At 36.0% G+C, this 13790-nt stretch overlaps 1 protein-coding gene across 2 annotated transcripts; it reads right to left on the bottom strand.

The window, feature by feature from the left end:
* Window positions 1-1016: 1016 nt before the first annotated feature.
* Window positions 1017-13212, bottom strand: LOC126717019 (cysteine-tryptophan domain-containing zinc finger protein 7-like). 2 transcript variants are annotated; one of them, XM_050418159.1, is made up of 13 exons: window positions 12381-13212; window positions 10489-10561; window positions 10265-10380; window positions 9827-10186; window positions 8238-9724; window positions 7307-7668; window positions 4721-6627; window positions 4414-4571; window positions 3661-3821; window positions 2717-2877; window positions 1856-2220; window positions 1444-1742; window positions 1017-1374 (listed from the first exon to the last, which is right to left on the bottom strand). In XM_050418159.1, exons 1-11 carry the CDS (start codon window positions 12474-12476, stop codon window positions 2023-2025), a joined length of 5079 nt encoding a protein of 1692 aa, XP_050274116.1. In that variant the 5' UTR covers window positions 12477-13212; the 3' UTR covers window positions 1017-1374; window positions 1444-1742; window positions 1856-2022. The 2 variants fall into 2 exon arrangements, with proteins under 2 accessions (XP_050274116.1, XP_050274117.1); XM_050418160.1 differs by having other exon boundaries at window positions 1992-2220.
* Between the last annotated feature and the right edge of the window lie 578 nt (window positions 13213-13790).

The raw sequence follows: 13790 nt of genomic DNA, 5'->3' as shown, positions 1-13790 counted from the left end.
ATTTGACATTTGAATCTCTATTATCTCTAATTCAACACTGCTTAGACTTCTCACTAAAGTAATCTCAATCCTTTTCTATTCATTTTTTTTTCAAAGAAATTATTAAAATTTTCACATTGCAAGGCCTGAGGTGCTCCTAGACAAGTTTTTGTTGTACGATTACAAGGACATGGCCATCTTTGATATTAGAAGTCAAGCTATGAAGTGATAAAGTTTTAGTATTTGGTGTGAAATGTCACACTGTCTTGGAAGGGTTTTCAAGCAATTTGGTCGGGTGGTTAGAGGACATGAAGAGACCCTGATTGAAACCATTAAATACGAGATTCCAATCTTATGATTAGACACTAAAAAAAGACCCTTTTCCCAAGTCAAGTAATGTCTATTCCACAATCATTAGTGAAAACTATGGTGGCTTTTGTATAGCATCCATGATTTTTTTTTTAAAAAAAAAAAAATTTAAAAATAATAGTATAGCATTCATGATTTTGATTCAGTATTGTAGTACACATATATTTAATTTGTTTTTCCAACCTAATAAGGTTGAGAAATATTTTTTCTTGTAAACGAATCTAGCAAAATTTTATATTTAAATGATGTTTATTTTTTTGAGAAAAATATTAAATAATATTTTAATCCTATTAACAAGACACGTATACCACATTTTTCCAGCTCTGGATTTGTCAATTTTGTCTAAATTTTTTGGTATCATTGGTTAATACAAGCACAGCAATAATCAATTAGTTCTCTTATCAAAAAATATAATCAATTGGTTCTAAAATTTTGGGCGCAACAATAATCAAACCTTAATTCTAAAACTTTAGGTCTATAGATATCAACAAACTAATCAAATTTGATTACATGGAATTTTTCCCCCATTCTATACTATTGGTTATGTAAGTTTATTTATTTTGAACTGAGACAGTGAAATTAACATTGAAAACTCAGTCTAGTTAACTTTCAGTGAGGCCCACATGCCAGTGGGTTGGAGACACTACACACAATTGCAGGGTGGTATCTTTTGCAAATTTTGAAAGAGCATATATATATTGCACGTCTTGCTTAAATACAAGTTTAAGAGGGAAAGAAGAAACATACTTTGCAACTTTTCATGGAAATGCTAAAAACTCCCTCTGTTGCCATCTTCAATTTGGGAACACTGTGGTCAATGTTACAGTGTTAAGTATTTTGTATAGATATATTCATATATAAATGTTCATTTGTTTCTTCTATCGTATCCTAATGTGTTAACTTTGTATGTGTGATAATTATTTGTTTTTCCTATCTAACTAACTTCTTTACACTTGTTCGTTTCCTTTATCAAAAACTATGATCTTGATCACAACTGCACAGTAAGAAAATTGAACGTGCCGCAACCTGCAAAGAATAACATGCATCAGAATAGTTTTAAAAAAGAGAGAGAAAGAGTATAGTAAGATCACATACCTAAGGTCACTGTCCCCTTCATGCTCAAAATTATTGTGTCCAACCTCCAAAGGGATTAGGGAAAAGAATTGGTAAAGCTGAGCTTGAAAATTCTGAAAGATGTGTGCATAACTTGTGGAACCTCAAAACCAGAAGCAATCAGACTCTGCTTGTAAACCTCTGCATCATTTCAAAATTTCCAATTCCATTATTGATCCTTATTTTCGATAGCTGCAAAGGCTGCACGGTGTATAACCTCTGAAAGTTCTAGTACAAGTCTGGACCACAATCAAGGCCTTATTGCATTATTCATGTCAGACCTGAGAGCCCACAAATTAGAATCCATAAGACTTGCACATTAAATTTAATTTGTATATATGCAGTGTATAACCTTAGAAAATCATAACCAATAGCAACATCTCTCTGTCATTACCTGCTTAGGTCCAGAAATTAGATTGGACTTCATTGCAGTTTCTCTGTTTTCATGAAACTATTCCTCAAGCATGGATGCTGATACATGTTTATAAGTTGGAGAGAGAGAGAGAGAGAGAGAGAGAATACACTCTCACCATTCATGAGAACCCTACAGCATCCAGGACTTCAACTGCTACTAAGAGCCTCCATTGCAAGGTGTACTAGCCGTAAAAGTTCCTCTACATCATGGAAGCTGAAATCAAGGGTCCTTTTAATGGAAGAGATGACCTCCCCGTTCCTTGTCTTTGCAAGTACTACATTAGCAGCTGCAAAGGAAATCTGGGATTTCCTTGAGGCCTCCATTGCAAAGTTTACATCTTGTGCCTGCAAGCAGTTCCACACAAAGACCATCAAATTATTTTTAACATATATAGTCAAAGGCAATGTGATGTGCCCCGAGGTTTGTGTAAAAAGAATTACTAGCATGCAAGGTACGATGCTAGGAACTTGCCAGATATATCATAAGGCCAAGACCAAAACTTTCCTTCTAACCTTTTCCTAATCTAAGTCCTCTAGGCATCACAAGATTCTTTTTTTAAAGCTTTAATAATCCCAGACCCGCTGGTTAGGATAAACTCCCAAGGACCAGGGAGTTCGAAATCTGGTCCTTCCATTTATACAATGAGGGTGCTAATGTCATTTGATCTAAAGGTCCTTGGTTGGGCACCCAAGGATCCTTTTAAGCCTTACCATTCATAACTAGCAAGTGCAACAGCTATTTTTGAAGATATTTATTTTTTTCCATCCAGCACAAGTTTTTTCCTTAAATAGAATTCCATGATGATAAGGAAACAAGCAAAACTAATATGACTATACATACAAAGTCGAGCAGCCGCACAAGCTTGGGATGGTTTCTGGCAGCAATGACATGATTACCAGTAACCTGCAATGAACTACCATCCTTGGCTATATCCATCTTGTCCATCATTGCTTGATTATATAAGTTATCAACATCAGAGGCAGAGGATGATGGAGACTGAACTGAAAACAATATAAAAATTGACAATGTTAATAAAATATCATAAGGAAAATTAGTTTGAATGATAGCAAGATATATAAAAATTTACTAACAACCCCCCCCCCCCCCCCCCCCCCCCCCCCCCTTCCTCCCTTTTTATAAGAAACTTTTGGTCCTAAGCAGAGGGGGAAGGGGAGATTCGAACTAGTGACATGAGGCGTAGTCCCCAGCTGATTGTGCTACTCCTTAGAATTTTTAGCCTTTACTACCCCTTTTTCTTTAAACCTTTATTTTTAATTTTTTTTTTATAAGCATGCATTTAGCAACAATTTCAAAAGAAGAAAAAGCACTTAATTTTGCTCAACAAATGGATCAACTTCAAGGGTAGCTCCAGCTTTTGCACTAAAATTTCAGGCCAGGAGAAAGGAAAACCATTTTAGGCCAATAGGTTGTCCATAGACTGGGCAGAGTACCATTCATTAGCATTTACAGTGCTGAATTGAGTCAAGCTTGGGCCTATGAAGCCAACCGAAAACCACACTTAGAAGAAACAAGGCCCTGGCCCAGCGAGGCCTGGCCTTTTGAGGACTTATATTGTGCATTCTGATACTTCTTTTAGATCATCACCTTATGCTCCATCACTAATCAAACTATATAGCCGAGTTAAGGGTGAGTTGGATAAGTACTAGTTCCATATAAATTAAAAAAGTTTTGTCACTGGCATTTCTACCTTCCTTCTTTTACAAATTTTTGTTAACCTAGAAAAAATCATAATTACCTTCCAACCACAGCATCCTTATTTTTACCTGGAGAAACCATTTGTAGTGTCTTTTGCAACTCATTTTGGTCACTGCTTGCAATGAAATGATTAACATAGATCATTCGCATGAACGTCACTTCCAAGCATTTGTATGCCAAGGTAGCAGAAGCCATGTCTTTGCATCTCTCATATTCACAGGCACAATATCTGTAAATTTAAGCAGTTCAAAAACATCAACATGTAGCTTTGAATGTTCTGTATACACCCAATTGTGGCATACATCATAGCTTAGATAATTAAAAATAAAATAAAATCTTAAGGGTGATGCAACTCAATTAAGTTGAGAAGAACCATATCTACCTTAAATGCATTAAACCAAACCCTGGGTAACTCTTCGTAAAATATTTCATAAGCACTCTCGAGGAGTCACACGTTTGAGATTGTTAGAGCCTTAGGATATTTGTTTTGATTGTTTTTAGACATATCAGGATTTCATAATATTATCATTACGTTAATGCAGACTCATTCCCAGTTTCCCAAGTATATTATGCTGCCTTCTGAAATAATACTAATGCTAGCACCTTAAAATAACTTCTATAATTTCTATAATCAAAATACTGCAAAAGCCTACAAGGAGAAATGCTGCTTATCCCACAATCTATTCTATGGCCCTGCTATTTTCATTTTTGTCTTCTTTGTCTCGATATTCTAAACTTTCAGTCCTCCCTTTCAAATACTTTTTTCCCCTTCAGTAAGAGAGAAATGAAGAGTCTTTGCATGGATTGCAATCAACACTTACTCAAATAGCTTTGCGGTAGAACTATATGCTGCAGTTGATGTCATTTCCCCATATTTGGCACTCTTGCTATTACAAGGATCTAACAGTGATGCCCCATGGAGAAACTTCAGAGCTGCCCGGAAGCGTGCCTCTATACTTTCAAGTTCTGAACCAGAAATCTAGAAAGCAAATAAAAAACATACAAAAAGTTAGGGTAATGTTTTTTTCCCCATATGTCCAAGTTGGGGTAATGTTAACATTTAAAGATATAACCATATGAACATTTAAATAAACAACAAAAAATCAAAGTTGCAAAATATGGAAAGACCTTAAGCTGATCTGCCGAATGCTTAAGATCTTCTGCTTCTTTTAAAGTCTTATTTGCTGCACGAGTAGAGGCATCCTTTCTTCTATGACTTGGTGCAACTATATCCCTATTCCCATCCCTATTGCATGTGGGGTGTCTTGAACTAACATGATGAAGTTTATTTTGGCAATCATCCTTCCCAAGTTGTTGTGAAGCCTTCACTGAATCACCTCCATTAAAATCATCAAACGGCAATACATCAAAGTCATCACTGTTCTCTGTAGCTTCTTCTTCTTGAAAGTTTCTTTCTGAAGGGAACCATTTTAAATATTTCTCATCATTATGATTCTGCAACAGATTCTGCCTGCTGGCAGTAGATTCTCCACCCTTAGGAAAAACAGTAATAATTTTCGAATGTGGGTCCTCAACTCTATCACACAGAGTTTGGCTCTCTCTTTTACTACGGTCACTCAAACATTTGCCAGCAGAAACTTTCTTTCCAGCATGATTTTTCTCAATTTTAGTAGACTTATTTCCCTGAATTTTAATTTTTCTAACCTTTATGTCTTTCTTGTATGGTGCAATATCCTGAGATCCATTCTCCACCTCATAGTGCACATTATCTGATTCTTCCTGCTCATTAAACGACTCAGAAATCCTAATATTGCTTTTATCCAAATCAGATATTGGAGTTGAGTGCCTTTCTTTGGCCTGTGAAGAGCAAACGTTTGTAGATTTCTCAGGCAGACATTTCTTTGGAGAGCAATGGCTGTTAACTCTTGCCATATCATGGAAATGGTGGTTCTTGCTTGGTTCATTGGTATGTTTGTCATTTTCAGTACAAACATTCAACAGGTGGGAGTTTCTTATGTTCGAAGTGTGGACAGTCGATGATATAGCTTTCCCATGTATTTTGTGCTCAGTAAACCTGCCTTGATAATCAAATGAGGGGGACACAGAAGACCCATCTTGAATCACAGTGAAGGCTTTTTCCTTCCTTATGGACTCATAATGCTGGTTTCTGCCATCATCTTCACCCACTGAGTATGTTCCTGGGCTATTAATGAGAGCCAAACCTACATCTGCACTGACATCCTTCCCTGAAAGGCTCCTTGTATGATTTTCTGGGTTGGAAATTCTCAACGGAGAAGAACAAACTGATTCTGCAGGCGAACCTTTAAATTCATTGAAATTCACTTTAATTTTACCTGTGCCTGAAATCATGGATGAACTAGAGGTGGCAGCAATACAAGGATGTCTAGCTCCAAAGTCCCTTCTAAAAGAATTGTTACCATCAACAGTCCACTGAGATAAATTGTATCCATCATACTGCCCAAAATGCTGGTCCTTCTTCGAACTTTTTCTGCCTTCATATGAACCAGTTCTGTCTAAAGGATTATTTTTGCTACTTGAAAAAAGGATCCTGGTCACTGTACCTTGTTTTTCTGGTTCACTACTGGCCTTCCTAGTATTGGTTTCATTTCCTTGAAGCTTCAATGCTCTGGCTTTCTTTTCTTTTCCACATTGTCTCCCACTAGTCTCCTCCATAGAAATCTGTTCATCCTTAAAATCCTGTCTATTACTAGGAAGGTCATTCATATGAATTTGAATACCCTGCCGCTCATTCAACTTTCTCTTCTTTGTAGCAAAAGAACTCTTATCATTATCTTCCACAAAAGTCCTGTGACCCTGTTTCTTAGATTGTTTAACAGAAGGAAATGAACCATCCTGAGGAACACCCTTTATATCACTGGAACATCTTTCATTATATTTCTGAATATCAGTTTCAACTTCCTTCTTTGACAACCCACCAGGATTCTGATCTTGATTGGTATAATGTGTGCTTTCTGTCTTTGCTTTCTTAGAGGGTCTACAACCACCTTGACCATACTCCCTCCTGATATTTGTTTTCAGTGGCTTGGCATTACCTGTAAACAGAAACAGACATCAGCAAAATAGTGGACTTCGAGAAACATTTAGGACACCACAGCTCCAGAAAGAATCTCTGAGCAGTCATGACCATAAACACTGCCAATACAAACATGGCTGCGTTTAGTAAGGAGTGAGAAGAGATGGGTGAGGAGACTGAGAGAGGGAAGAGAAGTATGTTTGGGGCTATTTACTTCTTTTTTTTACCACTTGTTGACTAAAAGGGCATTTGCGTCTTTTGCCACTTAATGGTCATGTGCATGTCATGTGACTGTTAAATTTAAAATTGATTTGGATGAGAAGGTGCTAATCGGCGCAATGGAAAGGATCTACCTGTTAACTTTAACTGCAATCTTTTTAGAGTTTATTGTGCACATTGCAAGTATCCCATAGTTTAGGGTGGTTATCTGCATTTAATCTTTTTTTTAATAAGTCATATTAAAGGCATAAACATTGGGAATCATTCATCAAATAAAATTAACTAAAAACATTAAAGTCATCAAAACATGCTTATCTACGAGATTCTGAGAATTCACTATCCTATAATAAAATTTTATAAGTTCCATCAAGTCAATTCACTATATGTATTGATGCTTACATATGGAGTTCAGGAAAGGCAACCGTAAATACTAGATCTTACAAGTTATTTACAGTATGCCAGCAGTTAGTAGTTCTTACTAGGTCTTTCCTCTGATTTCGATTCCAGGGAACATTGGCTGAGATTCTGTAAACCTTTGCTTTTAACAGGGACCTGTTGGTTCTTTTTGAAGTTCAACACATCCTTGGAACCAATATGAGGAGCTTCATTTGATACTGTTTTTGCTCCTAGTTTGTTCTTTCCACCACTGGTCACTGCATTGAAAACAAGATCTTGGCAGTTTTGGTTAAGATGCGGGGCCTCAAGCAAAGTTCCACCAGGTGCAGTTCCAACAGGATAAGTCTGCTGATTATTTTGTATCTGAGAAATGGGAACTTGGTATAATGCATTCAGAGCATTTGTTGTCTCCTCCTCACTGAAACTACACCGATTCATTCCAGGCCTGAAACAGTTTTATCACTCAATCATCAGGAAGAGAGCATGAGAGAGGATTACAAAAAAATCTCTATCCAAACATCTAGATGGCTACTCTACTACTAGACTACTGCTATCTGCTTGCTACAAAAAAGGTGACGTTAGTAAAAATAAAAAAAATCTCTATTGAAACATCTAGATGGGTACTCTACTACTAGACTACTACCATCTGCTTGCTACAAAAAAGGTAACGTTAGTAAACATATTAACAAGACCCAATGTCGACTTAATTGTAGACTTCAACACTTATGACGTGAGTTGTGAACCAACCTTGCAAGCTAAATAATTAATTTCCAAGTGAATAAAAACAACAGGGAAAGAAAAAAGAAGCATTTCAGATATTGCAGCCAAAGCTTGGTCATTTTCCATGTTATAAGACCTCTCTGACCAAGAACTCCTGCACTTTTCATGAGGTCACAAATCGCCACAGCATAATTCTCAGTTTGTTCATAATCACAATTTATCCATAATCATCATTCAAAATTTATGCAGTTTATCTTTTACATCAAACTTCATAAAACCAAGAAGAGAACTTACAGCCAAGTAAGCATGCTGCACAGCCACTTCTTTGGCAGGTGGTCAGGATTTGTACCATATGGTAGAAGCCGCCATTTCTCACACTTGTCACAACACACCCAATTTTCCTCTATGACTACTGGAGCAACCTCAGAAGGACGAGGATCAGGTATCTTAGTTGCATCTTTCATGTGTCCTTTCAGATGTGCTTCAGAAGATGATGGGAAATCATTCTGTTTATTACCTGATCTCTCCTTTAGTTTATGACTGAATGCATAGGATTCTTTCTCAGAAACATCAAGCTTATGGTCCTTCACAAGATCTTTACCTAAGGTCTCCTTAGATTTGTTGCTGATTGCATGGTATCCTTTCCCGGATAGTTCTTTGACTGATTTTTTCCCAGACACTTCAAGCTTAGAGTCCTTTGCCTGATCGGTACCTGAACCATCCCTTGATTTGCTGCTGGATGCAAGGAATTTTTTCTCAAAAACCTCAAGTTTAGAGTCCCTTCCCTGATCTTTGAGAGGATTCCTTGATGTATCACTTACACATTCTTTCTTAACTAGTTTTTTGTTAGACATTCTATCACTATGGCTATCTTTTGCCTTCTCTAAATCCTTGTGTAATTTTCCATCTCCTTTACTTTTGGATGGAAAGCCACTTTTGTAAGCGACATTATCTTTTGACGCAGAAGAACAACTAACCTTCAAGTTCACTTTTGCCTTCCTGGTAGCTGAGCTATCGTGATTTTGGATTTCCTTAGACTTCTTTTGTCCCCCAGCTGATTCCTTCCTGTGAGATATATTCACTCCATCCTGTTGGTGGGTGGCTTTGCTCTCACAATTCTGTTTTATGGGAGCTGCTGTTCCCCAATCGCAAACTTTGCTTCCCTTTGGCATGTCACAATTCTGTTCAAACAAATTACAACTTCTATCATCTTTGGTTCTGCCATCTTTTCTTATATCATAGACTACATTTTTATCTTTCTGGATCATTTCTGCCAAACCATTCTTTGCATTCTGCTCATCACCACTCCTGCAAGCTATTGACCCCAAAGTTTCCTCTTTTACTAAGTATGAGGAGAATTTTTTTTCCTTTGCCTTACCCATATTGAGTTCAGATGCAGCCATAGCAATACCATTTCCCATGCCACCACTATTACTATGTTTACTAGATTTAGGTGCAGATGCAATCTCCTTACTCACTGAGATCTTAATTTTTCCTTCATTCTGCAATCCAGCATTAACAGGATTAACAGGATCCTCAAAATTCCCATTCTTTGATTCTACAAACCTCTCATTTTTATCCCCAAACTTCTTTTTCTTCTCTCCGAGCACCTTTTTACAATGCATTTTTAAAGCAACCTCATTTTCAAAGACAGCATCCATCTCTTTAAAAGCTGGAGATCTACTTCCATCTAAGAGATTTTTTTCTTCCAATGGGCGAACCAAATTATCATGAAGAGGCGACAATAGCACACCATTTGGAATAGGAAAAGAAGTCATGATCTGCTTCATCACATTGGCATGGCAAAAAACATAATTGAATTATATGAACATCTGCCTGAAGAAACACATGAAGAGATAACAAAATGGTGAAAAAAGGTTCACCTTAATAATGCAGGAGGGAGATTCACTCTGTTTACTATGAGAATCTGAAGAGTTCCCTTCCCACTCTGTATGGCTGCCATTTGATGATGAGGATGGAGACATGTCAAGACCAAGATTGCTGTAGATTGCAGCACTCTTTTCAGTTAAAATGTTGTCTGACCCCACTTTGATCCGGAACTTCAGTGTTTTTTTATCAGACTGATTGATTGACAGTTTGAGAGGTTTGTGATTTGAAATATAATTCCTTGAATTACAAACTTTGGGCAAACTATCCACAGAAGAATTCCTTAGTTCAGGTAGTGCACGATCAGTTGAAGCAAGTTCAGGTCTCATGATAACTGTTGAATTCTGTGGGGCACCCTGCATGATCATATTAAGCAAAGAACTCAAGTGTCTAGAATAGGAAGAAAAATATAAAGGAAGAAACCAACAATATACCTCTAAGGGCAGATCATGAGAATGGTTGTTTTGAGCTTTTTGTGAAGTCTTTGAGCAAGTAGAAGGAGACCGCTGATACGTAGGTAAAAATGAACCATATCCACCAAATCTTGCCCCTGTCAATCAGTTGTCTCCCATTATCATCATTTTGAACAGTGGTGATACTAAATTTAATCATAACATTGTATCTTAACAGATGAACATTTCCTTAATTCATCACTTACCCAAGTTTTCTGCAGAAAGTCCACCCTCAAACTCTTTCTGATGATGTCCCAAAACATCTTGAATCCTCTTATCCTACAAAAAAATCAGAACCAAACCTTAATATTACTCGAAATACATTGCATAAAAAATGTCACATCAAGAAAGAGGCCAATTACAAGAACCACCATAGCATAAAATGTGGTGAAGCCTTAAAGTTATAGAAAAGCAAGTCCAGTACATAAACCAATGAGATTGTACATTAGACGCTATAATTGGAACTGAAATTATTTATGCTTCAAATTAATCACTTTTGAATGAAAGTTTTGACATAAGGTGCATCATAAATGGTCAGGAGCTAGTATTATGTTGTTACACTTACAAGTTAAAATGTAAAGAACCACGATGTGGTTTCTATTATTTAAGAACTTTTTTATATCATATATTGGCACTTCAATATGGAATATGTTCAGAAAGTACAAAAGAACCATCAGGTTGACAATCAAAATCAAAGAAAGGAGCAACTGAATGCAATCTATGGAACTTATGTTCTAGCAGCATATTTGATGAGTGAATAAGTTCAGATGGAAATTTAATTGAAGTTGACTACCAGAAATAGAGGAAACAGTTAAACCAACAAATGATGTTCCCTATGCATGTGGAAGCTCTTCCTTTTTTCATTGTGTCTCTTTATGATTTAATTCACACCCAAAACACCTACATTCCTCATGCAGCCAATACAACCACAGCCTAACTTGAGACATAGTGATCTATATTCTATGCCACAAGTTTTAGGTTTGGTAACCTAGGCTCTCACCACCAAACCCATATCAAATATCTCTGTTGGGGATCTAGGCTTGTGGCACCGCTACCATTTAAAGACTGTTCAAAGTAAATATCTCTTTCCTTCTTCTGGAATCTAGTCAGTGTGTGACAATTAGGAAATTATGGCTATTTCATCCTCAACATGATAATTTGTGACAGCAAACATATCTTTTGATATTTTATATTTGGAGGTATAAATCCAAATGGTTTGGACATGGCCTTAGTTAACTTTTTGATAGATATTAACAGAAGCAACCTCATTCAAGTTTGAGATGATCATCGGCCTTTGACTATCAAAGCAAGTAAGAAGTTCCCGCAGAAACAATATCCAATATAGATGGGATGTAGTATCCCATTATCTTAAAGTCCAGCAAAATCACATCAATTGAACTATTAATCAAGCCAAAAATATTTTGTAAATCACTTGAGGCATCTAATGAAGACCAGCATTGGTATGAACTCTAAAATCACATGACCAACATTGTCTCTAGACTCAAACAGAAATAAAAGAAAACGTATTCTATTCCCATGAGTTAGTTGTATTCTATTACACAACTAATTTATAAATGCTTTTGCCAGCAGAGAAGATGGAGGAAAAGAGAAAATAACTAAATAAAACCTAGAAATATTTTTGATTTATAAACTACACATCAACAGTAATAATCCTTGAAACAATTCCTTGATTTAGCCTAGTCTCATAATCATCTATTATCCACGAAAGAAAAATCCTCCCAACCCAACAATTTGTTGACATAAGTCTGCTGAATAATGAAAAACCAGTACATGAACAATGAAAACCAAACATTTTCCTTAGTTATCTCAGCAAACAAATAAAAGGAAATAAAAATTCTATTGCATGTGGCATTTAGTGATCCATTAGAATTCTTAAAACCACCCAACCATCAATCACTAGTTCACACTCCAGCTCTATTTTATTTTTATTTTCATTCTTTGTTTTCGACTTTAGCTCAAGCTTTCGAGTGCAGCCCATGATAACAACATCCAGACACAAATTCTCAAAAAGCAACCAAATTTGCATTGATCACACCATAAAAGGATCAACATAAAACATCAATAAAAGAACCCTTACAATGTAAGAGAAAGCAACATCAATATCGATGTTTTGATCATTGCCTATGTAAGAAGAACAACAAGCCGCTCCCTCTTCAAGCTCAGTCTTCCCCATCTTCACTACCACCAATGGAAAACCCTGAACACTAACCTAAATTGAACTACAATAACCCAATATCTCACTTGCCCTCAACTGAATTATGATCAAGGCCACAAAATATCAAAAGCCCACTTCAGAAAATCCAAAACCCGGTAAAACCCAATAATCAAAACCCCTTAAAATAACCAAATTCAGTTCTTGATCATCCAAAAAAAAAAAAAAAAACCTCCAAAAAATATCATATGCCCTGAAATAATAGTTGATCAAGACCAAAAAATATAAAAAACCCACATCCCAAAATCCCTGAAAATCACCAAATTCAGTTCTTGATCATCCAAAACTTCCTCCAAACTACCAGAGGCACTGAATTGATATTTGATCAAAACCACAAAATATCAGAAAACCCCACTCCGGAAATCCAAAACCCAGAAAAACCCATGAAGCAAATCCCTTAGAATCACCATTCTTGGACCTTATTCAACTTGTCCAATCAAAACCCACCTTTCAGATACTTTTCCAAATATACACAAAAATCCCAAAACACGTTTCGTAAAAGCACTTTAATACGCAATCTCTGTACACGGCCAAGCATTTAATACATCAGTGAAAAAAAAGGTTCTCTATAATGCGGTGCTTATAAAAGTTGGAACTGACTCGGAGGGATTTATTTATTTTTATTTTTTTGAGGTTGTGTTTTTGCTTTTGGGAAACAGAGAAAGTGTTTTCAGTGTTTTCTTGCTTTTTGTTCATTCAAGATTTTCCTTCGATTATTAAAGTGAAGAAATTGGCTTACCAACCTCGTTGACAAAGTCACAAAATTGGTTACAGCTTAGAAGTATTTTATTTTTGTTTTTGTTTTTGCTAATTAAGTTAAAATTAATTAAATATTCCTTTATTACTTGAAAAGGAAAATTTTAAATCCCAAAAGAAAATATAAAAATATTTTATATATAAAATTATAATAAATACGGAATATATATAATAATAATAAAAAATAAAAAATGAAAATGTGAGCAAAGTGTTTTTTTTTTTCTTTCATATAATCTTCATTAGTTTAAGTTCAAGAATATAAGATAAAATTTGCATGATAATGTAACAGATACATTGAATGGTGTAATTGTGTATTTAATAACATCTTTATGATATGTTACATTTTTTTCCTTATAATAATAATTTTTTTTTTTTTTTTTAAGGAATGAAGGAATTCTTATTGTGGGGCCCAACAATATATGGGCCAGGTCCACTTGTTCACGGGAAGCTTTAAGGCCCAAGCCGAAGAAGGTGGCAGTCCAAGCTCATTAGTGCAAAGCACAAATGGGCCCAGAAAAG

Source organism: Quercus robur, chromosome 3 (genome assembly GCF_932294415.1).
Source record: "Quercus robur chromosome 3, dhQueRobu3.1, whole genome shotgun sequence".
NCBI classification, from domain to species: domain Eukaryota; kingdom Viridiplantae; phylum Streptophyta; class Magnoliopsida; order Fagales; family Fagaceae; genus Quercus; species Quercus robur.
The sequence above is the reverse complement of the archived record's forward strand: the minus strand, read 5'-3'. Positions and strand labels throughout refer to the sequence as shown.